General features: G+C 42.7%; 3 protein-coding genes across 13 annotated transcripts; 2 read left to right on the top strand and 1 right to left on the bottom strand.

Annotated features, from left to right (window-relative positions):
* LOC120059125 (transcription factor NF-E2 45 kDa subunit-like) lies at positions 1–8518 on the top strand. Of its 6 annotated transcripts, XM_039007941.1 has the most exons (5): positions 1–190; positions 698–739; positions 2278–2356; positions 2665–2802; positions 4707–8518. In XM_039007941.1, exons 3-5 carry the CDS (start codon positions 2309–2311, stop codon positions 6009–6011), a joined length of 1491 nt encoding a protein of 496 aa, XP_038863869.1. In that variant the 5' UTR covers positions 1–190; positions 698–739; positions 2278–2308; the 3' UTR covers positions 6012–8518. The 6 variants fall into 6 exon arrangements, with proteins under 6 accessions (XP_038863869.1, XP_038863867.1, XP_038863868.1 ...); XM_039007939.1 differs by lacking the exon at positions 698–739; XM_039007940.1 differs by lacking the exons at positions 1–190; positions 698–739 and adding an exon at positions 1943–2130.
* Positions 8519–9212: 694 nt separating this feature from the next.
* Positions 9213–14269, bottom strand: LOC120059127 (heterogeneous nuclear ribonucleoprotein A1-like). 6 transcript variants are annotated; one of them, XM_039007946.1, is made up of 11 exons: positions 14125–14269; positions 12842–12925; positions 12194–12310; positions 11699–12056; positions 11529–11612; positions 11330–11425; positions 11160–11225; positions 10672–10869; positions 10086–10289; positions 9776–9863; positions 9213–9516 (listed from the first exon to the last, which is right to left on the bottom strand). In XM_039007946.1, exons 2-10 carry the CDS (start codon positions 12851–12853, stop codon positions 9787–9789), a joined length of 1212 nt encoding a protein of 403 aa, XP_038863874.1. In that variant the 5' UTR covers positions 12854–12925; positions 14125–14269; the 3' UTR covers positions 9213–9516; positions 9776–9786. The 6 variants fall into 6 exon arrangements, with proteins under 6 accessions (XP_038863874.1, XP_038863873.1, XP_038863877.1 ...); XM_039007945.1 differs by having other exon boundaries at positions 11517–11612; positions 14125–14268; XM_039007949.1 differs by having other exon boundaries at positions 11160–11249; positions 11372–11425; positions 14125–14268.
* On the top strand, positions 13354–19175 carry LOC120059128 (chromobox protein homolog 5-like). The gene is made up of 5 exons (XM_039007952.1): positions 13354–13485; positions 14091–14292; positions 15455–15704; positions 16200–16300; positions 16588–19175. Exons 2-5 carry the CDS (start codon positions 14150–14152, stop codon positions 16727–16729), a joined length of 636 nt encoding a protein of 211 aa, XP_038863880.1. The 5' UTR covers positions 13354–13485; positions 14091–14149; the 3' UTR covers positions 16730–19175.
* The last annotated feature ends 2321 nt before the right edge of the window (positions 19176–21496 follow it).

Genomic DNA, 21496 nt, shown 5'->3' with positions numbered 1-21496 from the left:
AGAAAGAGTGAAAGCACATGCACTCCCTATAATGGTCGGTTAAAAGTGGACACGTTCACCTTCGTCCTCACAAAAGTGAATATAAAGTCATTTTAATCTTCTCTACCAGGATTATTATGTTTCTACTGTGTCATTCTGAAGAGTTTTGTCTCCCGAACACGTGTTGAAGACTCAGAGACATGTTGCTCAGGTATGTTCTTTCTCCAGCTTTTTTTCATTGCCAGATAATGCTACTTCTTTCATGTTTTAAATATACCCTGTTTTTCCTTTTTCATACATTCATTATTACCTTGTCACTGTGCAAAACAGGTTCTCAAAAATATTAGAAGCAATTGATAGCTGGTTATTCAACAAACATAATCCCATTGACAACATACAACTGACAATCAATTGCCACTAAATTCAAAAATAGTCACAAGCATATATTAAAAACATTATGCAAATGCCCAAGATGAAGAACAAGCATATATTTATAATCAAACTGTCATCTTAGTAGCCTATATATTGAGTAGAAAGTAGTTAGGCCAGATAACTTTTTTAGCCATTAATTTATCTCCAGTTAGTAAATTACCTATTCACTGTTACTATTCAAGCCTTATTTGTCCTCTTCAGGAATTAGTGTCATGGTTACCTACTGACCATTTCTAAGAGATTACTCTTCAGAACTACACATTGCATCCTTTTCTCTTGTCCACAGTACTCTATCTGGGTTAGCATTGCTGCCCTTGCGCCTAATAATGTGAGTAAAAAATGTATGCTGAGTAGTAGGATTGTGATGTATAGCCCACCACCTTCTCACTCTGAGCTGCTTTTTGCGTTAATGCAACACCTAATGTAAGATCTGTAAGACCTGGTTGATAGCCAGACCAGGCGACTTTATCTGTCCCCTCAGTACTAGAGGAAACAGCCTTCACCACAAACATAACAGTGGTTATGGCAGGATATGAGTTACAAGCCCATCTATGTTGTTTATGCTATGCATGGGAACCTGTAGCTACAGATCACAGAGTACAAATACAAAGATGGATGACCATGTAGTGATTTGATGAATTAGGTGACTGGGTATTTACTGGGATAATGTCACATTTTTGCAATAGTGTTCAGGTGAGAGCCATCACCTCCTAGTTTTCTCCTCTGAAGCAGCAATGTATCCTGTTGTAAATTATATACTTTATCACTAAGATCTTTAAAATCAGGAAAACTTGGCATATACAGATTGCTTGAAAATATTTTGTGTTGCCGGGGAGATGAGAATTTTAAAAAAATAAACTAAAGTAAATAAACAATTGTGGTAATGGAAGATGGAATGGTCATCATTGTGCTGTTGCAGAGGATTCCTGCTCTGTTCCTGAGTATAAATAAGTTGCTTGAATGATGTTGAGTTCCAAACAAAGCCAGTGAGGAATGCCAGTAAATGCTGGATGATGCATAATTTAGTTTTTGCCTGTCCATTGTTCAAAAGTTAGACTATGATCTCTTATCATCCAAAGTATCGTAGTCAGTATCTATAGTGCCAACTACAATACATAAAACGAAATATGAAATTAATGTGTGGTACAATGACTATAAAAACCAGGACAATGTGCTGTCTGCTACTCTCAAATGAGCACTTATTAATGGGAATGTCCCCGATGTATGTCCACTATCATCATTACTGATCCAGAGCATCTAAAGAGGGATAAAATACGTTATTAAGTCCTATAAAGCATTTTAAAGATTAAACCATTTATAAAGGTTATCAAGCCCTCCCTGACTTTCAATTTACACTAAGAAGCATAGGCCCGACTGCATAGGCCCCAGCCCCAGCTTACTGCTGCAGAGGGAGCACTGTGCTGTCTCCCAGCAGATTGTCTTATCAGTGACTGACATAGTAGCACCACAGCTCAGCTGATAGGAGGGATCCAGCCCAACGGAACTCTGTGTGCCTGGTCGTCGCATGTCCCAAACAGTTCAACACAGAACATCACCCAAACACTCATCTAGTACATGTAGCCATCTCTAGTGGGTCTACCTTTATGGTATGTGCATCTTTCTGCAGTATGAAATGAGGTGCGTGTTCAGTTTACAGAGGTGATACATACACCAGGTTCTCTTCAAGGATTGTAACATGTAGTGTTTTTCTTAGATGAGGTGAGACTTCTAGTGTTTTCCTTTGTGTGTTAGCATCTACGTATTGAATCAATAGAGAGGAGTTCAGCATGTAATCAGTGTATTCTGATGGCTAAATAAAAATGAAAAAAGCTGATAATAATCGTTGTTTCTGTCTGTCTGTTCCAGGAGGGTTCCCTGCAACCACAGCCTGTCCTGAATGTGTGCAGCAGCCAACTATATACTCCCACTGAGGAGACAAAGTGAGGTGGGTGACATCATGTAATGAAATAGACCGTTGAGACAACGTTGTGTGGTGGTTGTGTATTTGCTGGGCATCGATTTCTTTCCTGTGAAAAAGGGTTATGTTTTATTCATTAAAACACACAAACCTACATATGATTGTGACCAATTGTGTTCAACTATTTGAAGAAGCAAGTACCAGAAAGTATCTATCATGACATTTTTCATATTGTAAGTATAAATACCGTCAAAATAGGGTTGTAAAATAAAGCATAAAAATGCCATAACTCAAAGATATCTAAGATTTGCAGCTTTTACCAATTCATTCTCCAGGGCTTGGCGAATCCGGGCAGGCTGTGTGGGGGGGTGTCGATGCCCGCCCATGCCCCTGGAGCCCGGTCACGTGGAGCACCCCACGACCCAGAGATGGACCTAGCCTGGCAGGAACTGATGGCCATCACAGAGCTTCAGGTAGGAGGATGAGTATTCAATAGCCTGATAATTATGTAACCATATAGCTGAAATGTGATTTGAGTTTGAGTGAAAGCCTCTCTCTTCTGCCAACATCAGCTGGTCATGTAGCCATAGCGATATGGAAAACTATAGCTATTGTTTTTAATGATATCCTTACTGTGTGAGATACAATTTCATACTGTTGGCCTCTCTTAGCAAAACACTCCCATGGCAGTGAATTAGGCAACCACAAACAGACAGAAAATAGAAAATGACACAATCTTGCAAACCAACCACAGTAGTGTCAAGTTTATGTATACACATTTAATCTAAGGAAATGCGGTGTATTCCCACTTAAAAAGTAACACACACTCGACAATGGGCCAATTGAGTTATGGCAGGATGAAGAGACAGGGAGTGGGGGCAAGCACAGCACTGTACATCGCAAGCAGCCCCTTGCACAGTACAATGACCACCTGTTTCCACATGAAACCTGATAACACACCTAAGAGAGACTTGCATGGGCAGCATGAGCTATGGGTGTATACCAAGGTGGAGGTAAACTGTGTGCTATGGGTGTATACCAAGGTGGAGGTGAACTGTGTGCTATGGGTGCATACCAAGGTGGAGGTGAACTGTGAGCTATGGGTGCATACCAAGGTGGGGGTGAACTGTGTGCTATGGGTGTATACCAAGGTGGAGGTAAACTGTGTGCTATGGGTGTATACCAAGGTGGAGGTGAACTGTGAGCTATGGGTGCATACCAAGGTGGGGGTGAACTGTGTGCTATGGGTGTATACCAAGGTGGAGGTGAACTGTGAGCTATGGGTGCATACCAAGGTGGGGGTGAACTGTGTGCTATGGGTGCATACCAAGGTGGGGGTGAACTGTGAGCTATGGGTGCATACCAAGGTGGGGGTGAACTGTGAGCTATGGGTGCATACCAAGGTGGGGGTGAACTGTGTGCTATGGGTGTATACCAAGGTGGAGGTGAACTGTGAGCTATGGGTGCATACCAAGGTGGGGGTGAACTGTGTGCATACCAAGGTGGAGGTAAACTGTGTGCTATGGGTGCATACCAAGGTGGAGGTAAACTGTGTGCTATGGGTGTATACCAAGGTGGGGGTGAACTGTGTGCTATGGGTGCATACCAAGGTGGGGGTGAACTGTGTGCTATGGGTGTATACCAAGGTGGAGGTAAACTGTGTGCTATGGGTGTATACCAAGGTGGAGGTGAACTGTGAGCTATGGGTGCATACCAAGGTGGGGGTGAACTGTGTGCATACCAAGGTGGAGGTAAACTGTGTGCTATGGGTGCATACCAAGGTGGAGGTAAACTGTGTGCTATGGGTGTATACCAAGGTGGGGGTGAACTGTGTGCTATGGGTGCATACCAAGGTGGGGGTGAACTGTGTGCTATGGGTGCATACCAAGGTGGGGGTGAACTGTGTGCTATGGGTGTATACCAATGTGGAGGTAAACTGTGTGCTATGGGTGTATACCAAGGTGGGGGTGAACTGTGTGCTATGGGTGCATACCAAGGTGGAGGTAAACTGTGTGCTATGGGTGTATACCAAGGTGGGGGTGAACTGTGTGCTATGGGTGCATACCAAGGTGGGGGGGGGGAACTGTGTGCTATGTGCAGCAGGTGACTTATAGGTAAGATAGCCTGACCCCTCACTTCCTTTTCAAGCCTGCCCCCCCCACACTGCTTTAGGAGTTTCATTTCTCACACTCATTCCCCATAGATGATTTATTCATTCTCCTATGAAATGGTATTTTGCATGTTCACAAATACACATAGCAATTTAAACCTCAGTGATAAACGTGTTGAATTGTTTTATACATAAAGAGAGTAATGATAAACTGTAATGATAAGACAAAGCATCAACTAATGATTCTTACTTTGTTTTTCATTTTAGGAGTTTGAGGTCCCCCATGATGGCCCATATGAAACTATTCAGTACCATCCCACAGAGCCACCTATATCTCTGGGAGGTTATAGCATGGCTCAGTCTCATACACAGCCTCTCCCCTGTTGTGTCGAGACAAACCGTGATGTTGCATATGAGGGAACCTACTCTGAAGTAATGCCAGCCTGCCAGCATCAGGCTACCAGTGAATTAACTGAGGCACTGTACAGACATTCTGGAACTCATTCTGGAGCCCAGCTGAATCCCAGAGTTCTGAACCCTCTGCCACCACCGCAGATTAATTTTCTAGAACATATGAGTCTGATGAGTGTCGGTGGTGAGGGGTCTGTTGGAAAAGACAATGCTGGCCTCTCTCAGGGTTCGAGTCGACACATGCTAGGGACTGATCACAGGCAGGGCAAACACCAACCATGCACTGTGGATGATCTGGAGTCTGACTCGGGCCTATCGCTGGGGTCTAGCCCACCGCTGGCCTCACCGGATGATGTCATGACCGGTGTACCTGCTTGTTCAAGCACAGAGGTTGGTCTGAACTATAGTCACAGGGGGGTGGAGAGTATGGGTGAGCAAGGTAGGAGAGCTAGCCTCCTTTACTCCTTGGATTATCAGCAGCATCCTACCCAGTCCTACCCCTACTCAGGGCCGCACCCCTCTTACTTCCCTGTAACACAACCATCCCAAATGCAACCACAGCCTCACTTCCTGCCTCCCATGTCAATGAAACATCAACAGGGTTTACCGAGTGCATTGAATGACTTGCACCTTAACAGCTCTGTCAGCATAGGGAGCTCTTCTCAGGCGTTTTATGTAAAACCCAGAGGCAACCCTCCTCCTGTCCCTCTGAGCCGGGACGAACGCAGAGCTCACGCCCTCAAGATCCCTTTCCCTCTGGAGAAGATCATCAACCTACCCGTGGACGACTTCAACGAGCTCCTGACCAAGTACACGCTCACGGACGCCCAGCTCGCCCTCGTCAGAGACATCCGCCGGCGGGGGAAGAACAAGGTGGCGGCTCAGAACTGCAGGAAGAGGAAGCTGGAGAATATAGTTAATCTGGAGGGAGAGCTGGGTCAGCTGCAGGCCCAGAGGGATCACCTGGCCAGAGAGAGAATGGAGTTCCAACACAACCTAGCTATTGTTAAACACCGCCTCACAGACTTGTATGCGGAAGTGTTCTCTCAGCTCCGGGATGAGGATGGACATCCCTACTCTATAGAGGACTACTCTCTACAGCAGACCCCTGATGGGAACGTATACCTGGTGCCACGTACTGACGTGTTGGATGGAGAATAATGTAAAGATGAAATCTATTGGACAGCTATTGTATACTGCCTCCCTGTTTATATACCATTATGAAATGTTGATACATCTACAGTACAGTAAGAGCCATTAAGTATACTGAACAAAAATATAAAACGCAACAATTTCAAAGAGTTACAGTTCATAAGTTATTGAAGTAAATCAGTTAGGCCCTAATCTATGGATTTCACAACTGGGAATAGATAGGCATCTGTAGGTCAAATACCTTTTCTTAAAAAAAAAAGTGCCTTAGGATCTCACCACGGTATCACTGTGCATTCAAACTGCCATCTATAAAATGCAATTGTGTTCATTGTCCTTAGCTTATGCCTGCCCATAACCCCACTATGGTGCACTCTGTTGACATCAGCAAACCACTCGCCCACACACGTTGTCTTGAGGCAGGTTGGGCGTACTTCCAAATTCTCCAAAACAACATTGGATGCAGTTTATGGTAGAGAAATTAGCATGGTGGACATTCCTGCCTTCAGCATGCCAATTGCACTCTCCTTCAAAACTTGAGACATGTGGCATTGTGTTGTGGTTCAAAACTGCACACTTGAGTGGCTTTCTTTTGTCCCCGTCAGGTGCACCTGTGTAATGATCATGCTGTTTAATCAGCTTCTTGATATGCAACACCTGAGTTGGAAGGATTATCTTGGCAAAGAGTAATGCTCACTAACAGGGATATAAACAAATGTGCACAAAATGAGAAATAATATTTTTGTGCATTTTATTTCAGCTCATTAACATAGATGTTGGTCCCATGTTTAATGTTGAAAGTGTATGCCAGCTACAAGTCATTTTAGATACTGTGCTCATATGTACAATCGAGTCAATAGTTACAAGTGAAGTCATATGGCTATACTTGTTCTGGATACATTTTATTCAATGTTGTAAGACTACAGCGCCTTCAGAAAGTATTTATACCCCTTATTGAAAAATGATTTCACGCAAGTATTCACACCTGAGTCAAAAGCTGATTTAAGTCCAAACTAGGCCACTCACATTCAATGTAGTCTTGGTAAGCAACTCGTGTATATTTGGCTGTGTTTGAGGTTATTGTCCTGCTGAAAGGTGAGTTTGCCTCTTAGGGTCTGATGGAAAGTAGACTGAACCAGATTTTCTTTAGGCTTTTGCCTGTACTCAATTCCATTTAACAAAAAATAATCTCCATTGTCCTTGCGGATGACAAGAACACCCATAACATGATGCAGCCACAACCACCGTACTTAGTGATGTGTTGAATTTGCCCCAAGCATAACACTGTATTCAGGGCATAGGTTATATCTTGCCAACTGGATGTATGGTTTGAATATTTGTTCTGTACAGGCTTCCTTTTCACTCATTTAGGTTAGCATTGTGGAGTATCAATGTTGATCCAGCCTCAGTGTTCTCCCATCAGCCATTAACACGGTTTTAAAGTCACCATTGGCCGCCATCTCCAGCAACAGCGTTTTGAAAGACACCTGTATCTTTGTAGTGTAATTTATAACGTCACCATGTGCAAAGGGACATTCAATAACTCCCTGGCCTTGATGTTTGAAATGCACTGCTCAACCTCACAGATAATTGTTTGTGGGGTACAGAGATGAGGTAGCCATTCAAAAATCATATTAAACACTTATTGCACAGAGTCCATGCAACAACCTAAGCAAATTTACTCTGCAAAATAGTTATTCCCCATAAGTGGTCGACAGCTTTAAATTTGTATACATTTCTAAAAACAAATCCACTGACATGGGCTATTGGTAGGACAGCGACGAAGTTGCAATTTATTCCATGAAAGTTCAGGCTGTAACACAAGGTTGAAAAAGTCAAGTGGTGTGCAAACTTCCTGAAAGTGCCTTTTCATTCAATCAAGACATACATTTGGGGAAATTCTATCATGTCCCTGCATGAATTCTATTAGAGGATGAAAATTGTTAACCATCTATGCGGCTGTTTAATCATAGTATTTAGCAAATGAAAGGACCAAAATGGAAGATATTTTTGTAAAAATATTTTATTGGCAAAACTGATGCGGGTAAAAAAAAAACGAGTAAAATCCTGCACAGCAGTAACAAAAAATGACCATTGCATTTCTCCAGGCACCCTAAAACAGAAGACAAAAATCACGACAGCCTTAGAGACGAGGCTTCAGATATTCTCCCACAATACAAGACAAAAAATATGAATATTTCCAACGGTCACTGTCTCTTACCTTGTGCAATGTTACTGTGTTCAACTCATCATGCTTTCAGTAGCAGTCCTTCAAAAGCAGTCAGTTTCCTAGGAAGTATCAGAAGAAAAGGAGACTGAAACAATGTAACACTGAAAGGCATTAATTAGTCTGTTACCATTTCATAGTTTGACTGCAAACATAAGCATGCATTACAAGTAATGTAGCATATCTTTACGATTTGTGCCAAAGGTCAATGCCCCTTGTATTACCAGATGAACAGGGGGCAGTGATTTGTAATAAAACATCTCTGCACATCCAAATAAACTGTACATGGTCATGAAGGCTATACTATTCATGTCTACATATACTACAAGAGTTTGCGCGTACTAACTACAGAACATGTTATTTAAACTAACAGTAGTTGGAAAAGTCTCCTTACCCACAGACAGCATTTAAGCCATTTGGTAGCGGCTGCCTGCTAGTCTCATGCCTTCTTGCTACTCACTCTCCCCTGCTTCACACTGCTCCTGTCAGGCGATGGGCTGTTTACTATGACTCGCCCTCAGCTCAGCTGGCTTCCATGGCTGGCTAGCCTCAAGACTGCATCGTGTAAGCTAGCCTTTGCTGGCAGGTGTGCTGTATGACAGGCGAGTGATCTAGCCAGCCAACTCAAATCCCCGGTGCAGTTCTCAAAGAGATCATGAACTGTTGACTGAGTATTATACTACCATAACTTAATCCATTGTGACCGTGTTCAGCAATGACTTCAAAACTATGTTATCACTTTGTCAAACCTTCCTTTGATTGATGTGCTGGATACTTGTTAGTTTCTACATTCTGTAGTATGTGCATTGGAAGAGACTAAGGACGTCCCACGCAAGAAAGGAATAAAACATGGGGCTAGGCAAGTCTCCATTGACAAGTGGTACTTTTCTTCAAGTCATTGACCTAATCCATCAGGCGTGTATTTGTTCTAATGCATTAAAACACCCTTCCCCTCAATCCCCTAAAAGACACTAACAAGACTGAACGACAGTTTAAAAAAAACTGAAAGGTGGTTTATTTCAACTTGATTGGTTGCAGTTACACAAAAATAAAACGACTCAAAGAAAAACTACATAAAACCTCATTGGAATGCTTGCTTTCCAGAAACATCAAATAATCCTGTTTGACAACACAGAAAAATGAATGAAGCCCCTCCATGATTTCTCTATTGTACACATCTCTTCTTGTAGCAGATGTAACCTGCCACATCTGTTTGGCTGAGCAGATCTAGGTTGTAAACCTGCAGCTGCCCTGTCACTTGTCTCGCTCTCCTCTCCTAAGTACTGAGTCCTGTTGAACAATATGGAACAACATTAAGTTAAACTGTGCACTGACTGTTGGAATGACCAGAACCTACTACATGAGATCGAGCCAGCATTCTTAACACTTGGATCAAGAGCTAAAAACACAACTACAAGGACTCTATGTATCAAAGTGTAAAAGAATGGATCCCCTAGTTTCAGAACACTACATATTTAACAAATCCTAGAATATGCGTAAGTCTCATCTACACACGTTATGTTTCAAACAGTCACATTTACAAACATACCTTCTGAACACTTAGAATCGTCGTCCACCGGAGCCCCCGCCATATCCACCACCGCCGCCACCCCCACCTGAGCTACCTCCATAACCACCTGAAAAGCAAGAAACATACGAAAGGTCAAAGGTTCAGAAAGAGCCTCTGGCAACTTTTATAAAAGTACAAATTACAGTGTTAATTTACAGTCAAATGCTTTGACAAACTAAACATTCCAATCACATACTAATCTAGATTCTGTGACGAAGTGCCAAACCAACACGTTAACTGGTTGCTTAGCACTGGCTGAGCAGTTGATAGCCTGACGTGTGCCACATACCACCATATGGGCCACTGTTCCTGCCACCGCCACTACCCCCGCCGCTGCCACCACCGCCGCTGCCGCCACTGCTGCCACCACCGCTGCCACCACCAAAGTTGTTACCCTTCATCGGGCCGTAGTTGGAAGCCTGGTTGTTGTAGCTGCCAAAGTCATTGTAGCCATTTCCGCCACCATTGCCGCCACCACCGCCGCCGAAGTTACCTGCACACATTAAAAAAAAAGTCACATTACTTAATGAAGATTCGTCTGGCCATTTTACACAGGCTCAAGGATAATCCCAATCATTTGTGTACAGCTCGGATAGAGTATTTCATGCATCACTTTAATCAAGTCAGCTATGACCGAGTTCTCATACTACTTCTTATTTAGTAGGCCATTTCGGTTTCTGGCCCAACACTCTTAACCGCTAGGCTACCTGCCTACGCCTCTAAGGTTTTGTATGTGAAATCCCAGGTTTAATATGATAACATTTTATGCTTACTACATGCCATTTAGAAGGGAAGTATAGGTAGTCAATAAATACTTTAACCAAACAGAATGTAGTGTGAGAATTTGATCACAGCCTATGAAGCCATCCACTTACCAGCAACTGGTGCTGCCTCTTGTGGTGAAGCCATGGACTTACCGCCGCCAAAGTTTCCGCCGTTGCCATTGTTATAGTCGCTATAACCATTTCCTCCACCGTAGCCACCACCCTGTCCTCCGCCATAACCTCCTTGTCCTCCACCATAGCCACGGTTACCACCACCACCATAACCCCCGGGCCCTCCTCCATAGCCACCTATAGAAAGGAAGGTTCCTGTCTAAATACACTGCCAGCAACAAGCGAACACACTATAGTTATACATGGAACCCTGTGGGTTTGATTTCACTGGGGGGGGCGTGTAAGAGAAATGTATGCACTTTACTGTAAGTCGCTGTGGATAAGAGCATCTGCTAAACCACTAAAATGTAGATGGACCAGTCTGTTGCTGTGTGTCATGTTATAGCGCTTCCTGCTGTCAAGACTTGTGTAGTTTACGTACTACTATTACTCCAGGCTATTTGTCCAACAGAGAAGGCAAATCTTACCATCGCCTCCCCCATAACCATTGTTGTAACCACCATCTCCACCTCCATATCCACCCCCTCTGCCTCCTGAAACAGACGAGTCAGCATCACCTAAAGTATATTGAAACAATCACAAGTGGTTAAGTACACAGGTTCAAGCAGAGATTGAGTGGTTCAGGACCACCACATACCCCGGCCACTGAAGTATCCACCATCACAGCCAAAGTCATTACCTCCGTATCCCCCACCTCTGCCATAGTTGCCGCCGCCGCCACCGCCACCACGGCCTGGGAAGAACATTATAAGCCATTAGTACCAGACCAACCTCAGGAATAATTAAAGATTAAACCACTTGCCATGAAGAAGTCATGGACTTACCACCCCTCATACCCATTCCTGTAGTCTGCATCTCCTGTCTGGACAACGCTTTTCTCACTTCGCAATTGTGACCGTTCAGTGTGTGGTACTTCTGAACTGGGGATAGAAAATTGCCTTAAATTACAGCAGAACACAAACGCCAGTGACTAATTCTAAAGAAAGACATTCAGACCACTACTTACTAACAATCCTGTCCACTGCATCATGGTCATCAAACGTGACAAAGGCGAAGCCCCTCTTCTTGCCACTGTTGCGGTCAGTCATAATGTCAATTACTTCAATCTTGCCAAACTGCTCAAAGTAGTCTCGCAGGTGGGAGTCTTCTGTGTCTTCCTTGATACCCCCAACAAATATTTTTTTCACTGTGACGTGAGCACCTGGTCGGCTGGAGTCCTCTCTGGACACCGCCCTCTTCGGCTCTACGAGCCTACCATCAACCTTGTGGGGACGTGCTTCCATGGCAGCGTCAACCTCATTCACACCAGCATAGGTGACAAATCCAAACCCCCTGGAGCGCTTGTTGGCTGGATCTCTCATTACCTGTTGGTAATATTGAGTGTAATGCAAAAATATTAAAAACCTACACCGACGTTCAAAGTAAGTTAATAATCAAACCCATTCCGTAATACTGCAGCCAACTAGGTATAAAGGTTTCAAATGTGTACATAAACACTCACCACACAATCTGTAAGAGATCCCCATTGTTCGAAGTGTGCTCGCAAACTCTCATCCGTGGTTTCGAAGCTCAGACCTCCGATGAACAGCTTGCGGAGCTGCTCGGGTTCACGTGGGGCCTGGACATAAAGGGAGAACGCATTTAGAACGAAAGAAGCAGATACAAATGAGAGCGAGCGCTACATTGTAGCAAACTATGCCAACCATTTTGACATATTCCTGAAGTTACATGAAACAAGTTGTGGAGATCAAACAATAACATATTTGATGTCGTCGGCACGGTGTAGTAAAATAAAGGCCTTGACCACGGATGGTGGGGGTCGACTGCGGCTCCATATTGTACATTCGGCAAGTGTACACCAAATAAAGCGATTTTTAAAATCGGGAAATGTGAACAAACTATCGATTAATATTATAGTAAAACTGTAGTGTAAACTATAAAGGATACATTTAACGTCCGTTTCAAATGGCTAAACAAAACGCAAGAACAATCAACGCCATGAGGCCTGTAGCTAAGATGGCGGCATCCCCACAATTGGCGCTCGAGAAGGGAAAGCCATTTTGACTAGATTGGTCAACGTGCACGTTATATTAAACACTAAACGTATATATCACAAAATTGCCGGTAGATATTAATTAGACAAACTTACCTCCTTCGACATTGTGGCTGGTAGTTTCCGATCCCTTGTTCCTTATTCGAGGACAGAAATTCTGCGACAGAGAGACGACCGTGCCTGGACAGAAAATAGTATAATAAATAGGGACGGATACGTCTCTTGGATTCAGCAATTGGTTAGCTGTTCCCGCTGAATTATAGTTTTCCTCTTCCGCTGCTACTCCGATTGGGTACTTCACAGTCAGTTATCAGCAATATCCAATAATAAAACGACACCAGCCGGGGATGGGCGTGAGTTTACGTTTATATTGTTTTAATGTGTACGTCAAAATTACGTCACTTCAATTGTATTGAATTTTATGTTCTGACAAGTCTTTATAAATAAACATAATGTAGCATTTGATAAAGCTTGCCAAATGATACTGAAATGTCTGCATATTTCTTTAGTGGACATCGCTAGCCACAACATTTACTTATTAAATCACAGTTATTTGGTTTGACGCCGACGGTTTCGTGGGCGTGCACGGTCTGCTATTGTGCTTTTGGCGCGCAAGCAAGTCGTGTGGGGAGGGGGAACAAAAAGCCCAGAAAAAGCATCCAGCCAACTGCTGAAGCTAACCAACCGTGTGGTGGAAGAAAGCAATTTGGGTTTCCAATAAATTCATCCGAATTACAAAAGTGAGTAAAAACATGAAGCTATTTCTTAGCTAGTTAAAAAAGCAGAAAGTCTTGATGATAACGTTTGCGAAATTGCTTAGTTAGCTAACATTATCTAGTTACGTTGGTAGTGAACAGTTAGCTAGCTGGTTGGGACAAACATGTTAGCTAACGTTTGTGTAACTACACGCTTACGACTATTTAGATTTCAGTGCCCCTGTGCATCGTTTTCTAACAAACGGCAATGAATTAAAACCGCATTTGGCTAACTAACTAGTTATTTTACCCCTATTTGGAGGAAATTGCTTTGTGTTGTGTCAAATGAGTCAAATATACGCATGCCGGCTAATTTAGCGGTATTGGCTGACTGAGCAAACGTTAGCCTAGCCTACTTTATAATTCAAGTGATTCCTTTTAAACGGACAATCAGCTGTCGGGACATGGTTGAGAAATGATCAATTTAAGCCAGGGTTTAACCTAGATGACTCTCGACAAGTTAACTAGTTTATCGGCTTTATCATTTTGATGACTTCAGAGTGTGCGTAGTTAGCTAGCTATGGACCGCAGACCAATGTGTAAGTTAACTTTATTGCACACATTTCTAAACTTGTTTCGACGTTTGCTAGGTTCTCAAAAGTTGGGACGTGCCACTTAACTCACCTGCGGTACTGTGACCTAGCTAGCCATGGGAAAGAAGACTCGTGAAAATGATGATGGTGCCTCAGGCTCATCTTCAGAAGAGGAAGAATTTATTGTGGAGAAGGTGCTGGACAGGAGGACGGTGAAGGGCCGAGTTGAATTCTTCCTGAAGTGGAAAGGCTATTCAGAGTAAGTATGTTCCTCATGTGATTGTGATGCAATGTTACTTTGACATGTTTTCAATTTGAATATACTTCTTGTAGCAGTAGCTAGCTCATTTCTACCTTTAGCCATCCATATTTTTGTTGTATTTGTCATGCCTTCCAGTATGTTTCAAAACGAATCTAAAATGTTACCTGCGTGTTTTGCTGACTAAACTCCACGGTGAAGGAAAATTCTGATAAACTCCACCAACAGAGACCAGGCTCTGTGGAATTCAGCCCAGACTACATCGATTCACCCAAGGTCAATACTTCCAACAATTTTTCATTATGAAATGCTTACCATGTACCTACGTTTGTCCTCTGTAGTTGTGTGCCTTTGTTTGCTGAAATCCATACTTTTTAAATAATATGTAATCAAATACAAACACTGACCTTTTCCTTGTTGAAAATCAATTGGCACATGAACATTCTCGTAGCGTTACCATCCTAGAGCAACAGCAATGAGCAAACAAAGGCACGCAACTACAGAAGACAAACATTGGTACAAGATAAATGTTTTATAATACTTTTTTTTATATACCTTGGGAAAATCAAGGTATTCTGAGCTGAAAATCCTCAGTCTCGTCTGTTTAACTCGTTGGTGGAGTTAATCAGACACTTACGTCACAGTTGAGTTTAGTCAGTTACTGTGTCTAATGTTCAACTCTCTGACTCCTACACATGGAGGGTAAATATTCTTTGGAGACTCGTAAAATGACCAATGCAGTTTTTCCCCCTCTTCCTTCCATAATGTGGCTTAGGTAGTGGGCTTCGTGTCCATTAGCGCAGCTGCCGACCGAACATTTGAGGCCCTCCTTATGGCTGCAGAGACAATGTAGTTTTTTAAAAGTTAATTTACTGCAATTCTACACATTTTGCCATGGCTTATGCTGAGTGACACCAATATGACAATCAAGAGACCCCATGCCATGACAAAAATACTCCTGAATGCATACTTTTTCGATTTTCCCTGATTGTCTTTATTTTGGTTATTGTTAGTTCTCAGATCTTTATTAAAAATAAATAGGGCCATTCTTTTCAATGCTTTAGTTTTTTTCCCGCTGAATTATTTTAAACTGTTGGGACACTAGTGTGTATACATCCTGTCAAATGTCAAGGTTGCTTTTACAATGCATGGTTCATTGCAGAAAGCACAACACATGGGAGCCAGAGAAGAATCTTGGCTGCCCCGAGCTCATTGCTGGGTTCATGAAGACCTACAAGAAGCCTAGCAGCAGTAGTAGTGGTGCAACCCCCAGCAGTGGAGGATCCAAGTCCAGTGCGGGATCATCAGGCCGTAGCAAGGAAGGCAGCAGCAAGAGGAGGAACTCTGATGATGATGATGATGATGATGATGATGAGGAGGGGAGCAGCAACAAGCCCAAGCGGAAAAAAGAGGTGCGTAACCTACCTCATTAATTGGTGTAGATAAACCCGTTTACCCCAAAATTGGTTTATATACCAGGCTAGGTTGTTTACACTAGACAAGATCTAGGTGAATTGACTGCCAGGTGCAAGTCTACGAAACCAATCCTCGTTTACTGAAAGGGGGTGACTTTCATTGCAATTTGTTACCTCCAGCATTTGCAGCCTACTTATAGATGAGCTGACACTTACCAACTTCTTCAGTGGTGCTGTAGCGTTGGTATTGTAGGCTAGAACAGCAGCTTGATCTTCCTGGGGAACTTCTCATTTGCAAATTTCTAACCAACTGAAGAGCTCATTTTTAAAGTGAAATGGTAAGCAACGCCCTCTTGATCAACTTTCACTGGAATGACAAAGGCTTTGTAAAATTAAACTGTTCACCCAGTTTCTGTGCTTACCCCCCCCCCCCCTGTGCCAAAGTTTCACTTGTAATGTACAACATAAAGGTATTACTCGTCTTTTCTCCAGGATGATGTCCTGATTGCGAGAGGCTTTGAGAGGGGTCTGGTACCGGAGAAGATTATTGGAGCCACAGACTCCTGTGGAGATCTCATGTTCCTCATGAAGTGGTGAGTGTTGAGTACTAAGCATTGTTGACCTTGTAATCTTTTGTTATTATATTACAACACCATAAGAATTTGTTTTCAAACTGGTGACAAACTGCTTAACTGTAGTGGTTGCTCTACTGTCTTGAAGATAATAGTTTAGGTCTAATAACTTTCTGGTTGTCCTGATTGAGTTTTGCGACAAATTGAGTTGTCGACTAAGCAGTATACTACCAAATCTTGGCTTTAAATCACCATGGCAGCAGGTTTGTAAATAAGGATGTTTTATTTATTATTTCCTTACTCTACAGGAAGGACTCTGACGAGGCCGATCTGGTGCTAGCCAAGGAGGCCAATCACAAGTGCCCGCAGATCGTCATAGCCTTCTATGAGGAGCGCCTCACCTGGCATGAAGATGGGGACAAGAAAGAGAAGGGTGCTGTAAGCATGTGAGCGGGATGTCTTGCCACGGGAACGGTCATTGACCTCTTACCCCCGACTGCAGGGACAACCTGGAGACTCCTATAGCCAGCACCAAATCACACCCTATTCCTCCCCCTTGGCCTTAACCCTTTGATGTTAACTTGTTTGAATAGTCTGCATAGGTATAATCAGTAGTGGTAAATATTCCACCATATTGATCTGCAAACATTGAAGGGTTAGGGCAAAATAGAGGGTTGGGGAGGGGTTTGGTACCGACTGACAACCCTCACCCCATTGATAATGACATAACAAAAACCACACAAACCAACAGTGGAGAACACTGCCCACTTTCTCATGATACCTCCCTCCATGCCCCAGTGTACAGGCTAATATCCCTGAATAACAAACAGTTCAACCTAGCCATTTTACATAGAAACTGAGAAGGATGCAGGAAGACTGGGGTTTTGGATGTGGTGAAACGGGTGCGCTCGCTACTGGGAAGGGCTTGTATTTTTTTTTCAACTTCATGCTTTATTCTCTCACTTCGTACGTTTTGTGCAGTATTTTTATTTTTTTGGGATATAATTGTGTCAGGAAGACCGTAGATTCTGTGGTACCCTGTCTAGGTACAGGCGGCCATATTAAGGTGACTTGAAGGTAGTCGTCTTCACTGAGACGTTAAAATGTGCAGTCTATCAAAGCATGGTCCAGGGACCTGTATTCAGTGTTTGACTGCTGATCCAGTATCTGGTCCATATATTCATTGATTTAACAGGGCAACTGATCCTCGATCAGACAATCTGTGGAAACGTTGAATGTGGGCAACGGACATGTTTGTCACTGGGAAGCCGACAGCCTTGCAAGTCTTAAACCGTAGTTAGTTATGCAGTAGAAACAATAGACTTTTATTATCCGATTCCCCTACTAGGTCACCTTGGTAGAAAAACATCTGTTTCTTCTACACTTTTTCTTCAGTAGTTTTAGTTCAACTTTTATGTTCTAAGGTAAATATGGCCCCTTTATGTAAAACTCCTTCCATGGTTTTTCTTTCAAATTTGCTAGTAGTGTGGCTGGATTGTACGTTTTGTTTTAATCATCGTCATGTTAATATTTTAGCTCTTTTGTCCCAATGTTTTCTTTTCTGTAGCTTTACCCTGTTAACTAACTATGTAGCTCTGATTCCATTGCTAAGATCATTAATATTTTAGAGTAGCTGCTAATTCCCAACTTGGAATTAGATTTTTTTGGATTATCCGTTAATCAGTGTCCTCACATCAAGCACAAGTAAGAAAATATTACAGATGAATTAGCCTCTGCTGAGTGACCTAACAATCGGATTTATCAGTTTTCATGGAAATATCCTGTGATCTGACTGGTGACACTCAATCTTAACTCCACCTCCACATTTATTGGATTGGTTGAACAGTGCAGAAAACCTCCCCCTGACAGTTTCTTCCTCTGGTCAAGACCAGTATGTTGGGGCTCTAGTTTCAGGCCATTCCTTTATGCCTGCTACGTTAGGCTACAGATGAACAGAAGGGTCACTTCAAAAGTTGTGCCCGGTGTTTCAAGCCATTGTTATTTGCAAATGTGAATGACCACTTGATTGTTGAGTATATACACACCATTATCACAGTAATGCTGAACTGTAACCATTCTTATGATGAGAGGTTGGACATCCACGTGCTCTGCAGTAATGTGAAACAAAACCAGCATTGATTCGATCAAGGTACGCCACCCTGTGGCTAAATGTCTCAGCCAAAGTGCTCTTGTCAGTGCGCTGTGTGGGAGACTGGAACAAGGCAGACAGTTATTTCATGGGACGCTTGTTGCTTTAGTCTAACATTTTAAGATCATGTCAGTACTTTGCATTATATGGTTAAGTGTATTTGTTCCACTTATCATTAAGTTGATTTAAAGGAGTTGTAGAAAGATTTGACCCCTTAGACATTGTTTCCCATATCACATCCACATATGTAGTGACAAACCGTAAGGTCATGTAGTCCCATAAGAGGTAAATATCCCAGTTCATTTGGTGTAGCCTATAAATTGTTGAGTTGATGGACAGAGTCCTGTTCATTGGCTGTTCTCTAGATTTACTCGTACTCGATTTGTTCCCCCTCTTGCAGTGATTTCTTTTTTAGTGAATTCTGAGTTGTCTAGCCACTGTAGTCATAGAAACAACCGTTTTTTGTAAATGACCTCCTTCCGTTGAGAAACATCCCTATTCTGGACACGTGTAACAGGGTTGTACATGTTTCATGTCATTAGATTTTTTTTTGTGTCCTGAATAAAAACCTGTTCATTTTTATTTTGTCACACCACTCCTTTACTTTCAAAGATTTCATTTGAAGTCAAACATTTTTTTATCATGTTTTTAAATGTGCAGCATTTGATGTATTTTACAATTTTTAATGCTCTGCAAATTTGTTTTGTCTTGTATTAAATTGTAGTAAACTGTTTTCAACATTTTAAAGGCCTGGTGAGGTTTCTACTTGCTGAGTAACTGCACTAATCATATTATACCAGCAGATGGAGCCACTTGGCATGTTACTATGGCCATGTCAGGAAATGTTTAACCAGAAATGGACCAAATCATTACTGTTTTGCCCATAAATAAATCTCATAGCTCACAGAGAGCACTTACTGGATCTTAATTTTTAAGAACGCAATAATTGATATGCTGGGAATAGGTGGTTGATGAATGTGTAGTCTGGCTCTTCAAAACTAATTTTAATTAAACAGTACCATGTGGGTGACCGATTGGAAGATGTATTCCTTTGATGAAACTTTTTGCTCTTTACATGAATTAATTCAATTGAATATTCTCTTCCACCTGGGCTGTATGAGGCAGCTTTAGACAATGTACTAACATTAGGAACACCTTCCTACTTGAGTTGCATCCCCCTTTTTGCCCTCAGAACAGCTGCAAATCTTTGGGGTATGTACTTTACAAGGTATTGAAACTGTTTTCCACAGGGATGCTGGTCATGTTGACTCCAATGCTTCTTACAGTTGTCAAGTTGGCTGGATATCCTTTGGATGATGGACCATTCTTGATACACATGGGAAACTGTTGAGCATGGAAAAACCCAGCAGTGTTGTGGTTTTTGACACAAACTGATGTGCCTGGCACCTACTGTACCCTGTTGAAAGCCACTTAAATATTGCCCATTCACCCTCAATGGAACGCACACACAATCCATGTCTTGAGGCTCAAAAATCCTTTAACCGGTCTTCTCTTCATCTACACCGATTTGAAGTGGATTTAACAAGTGACATCAAAAGGGATCATGGCTTTCACCTGGTCAGTCTGTCATGGAAAGAGCAGATGTCTTGCATAGTAAAGGCTACAGCTAGAGCCTAGACTAGTTATTGCTGCTTCGATTACATGGTGGTCAGTAAAACTGAACCTAATCATGGAACAATCAGATCTCTGCCCCTAGGTCTCCCTTTCACTCAGTATCTGTCTGCTGCAAAACTACATCTGGATAGTGGAATTTCAGGGGGGGGAAATTGCTCTTCCACGAATGGAATGCTAAGGTCACCAGTAAATTGTCCAGCTTGTGGGACCATTAAGCTCAGCAGAGGGTGTGAACAGCAGGGGATTTTATGGAGCCTGGTGTTGTCTGCTCTCTGCTGAACTGGGAGAGGCTATGTTCCTATTATCTACCCTACTCCCAAAGACTGCATCCACCTTCATTCCTTTAAAAGGAATCGACTGAAGTCCCTACAGCCATGCTTCCACCAATCTAATGTTATTAACCGCATGAGTTGGAGTGAACAAGTGCACACTTCTGGAGAAGGGTAGGGTAGATGATCAGAACGCAGCCTTAGGACCATGGTGTGTTTGTGTGTGGTGTATAAACACAGACATCTGGGAAAATATGATCAGGCTTACCGGAACCAGTTGAGTCAAATAAGCGAGGGACTACAGATGAGAATTTGCTGTCGAGCTAAATCAATATTTCAGCTCAGTATTGTGCGTCTTGAGTTATTTGTGTACTGTAAAACTACAATACATGGATTTCAGGTGATAATTGTTGCAGTGATGTCATGGAGTGTGAGCAGACCTAACAAATGGAGGTACTATAATGGGTTTGTGCGCTCGCGCCAGCCTCCACAAACGCAGCCGGTGCGGTAAGAGTATCAGTAACTTTCAGTGTAAATGAGTTTGAGGACATTGCCTGTGACAGGTTGGTTGTCTTGGTGCACATCATCACAAATGATTGTCGAGGGGGGCTACTGTGCAGCTGGGGTTGCTAGAGTCGGGGGAAGGGAAGGATGGCTGAGGTGGGCTTGATCAGTGTTGCATGGTCTGTTCAATAACACAGACCTATTATGCACATACACACGCTGCCACTGAATTTACACAGAATATATTTTATTTTGCTGTTAAATGTTCAGAAGTTAAGATACTGTATTTCAATAGGGGCTGTGTGTCTGAGTATCTCTGAGACCAATGCCATATCTGGTGGTCTCACTGGTGTTCTGGTCAGCTCTGCACAGCTGTGCTCCAGCTGTTGTTCTATGTTATTGTTACACAGATATTATGGCCATACCTTGACTGCAGTGATGGCTTCTGCCTCAGCCTCTCACAGAGCAGAACCAGACCTGGGTTCAATTACTATTAGACTTTTTTTTAAATACCTTATCTGTGCAGACTGTGCTTGATTGATCTTTCCTGGCTTAATGGACCAACAGAATAGTCCAAAAAGGCACACCTGGCGAATCTGGCAGGCAGCTTAGAGCAAGCGTTCAAAAAGTGTGAAATATTTTAAATATTATTTTAACCCA

The sequence above is a fragment of the Salvelinus namaycush genome, chromosome 14 (genome assembly GCF_016432855.1).
Source record: "Salvelinus namaycush isolate Seneca chromosome 14, SaNama_1.0, whole genome shotgun sequence".
In the NCBI taxonomy this organism is placed as follows: Eukaryota; Metazoa; Chordata; class Actinopteri; order Salmoniformes; family Salmonidae; genus Salvelinus; species Salvelinus namaycush.
Note: the sequence above shows the minus strand (reverse complement) of the source record. Positions and strands in the feature narration are given on the sequence as shown.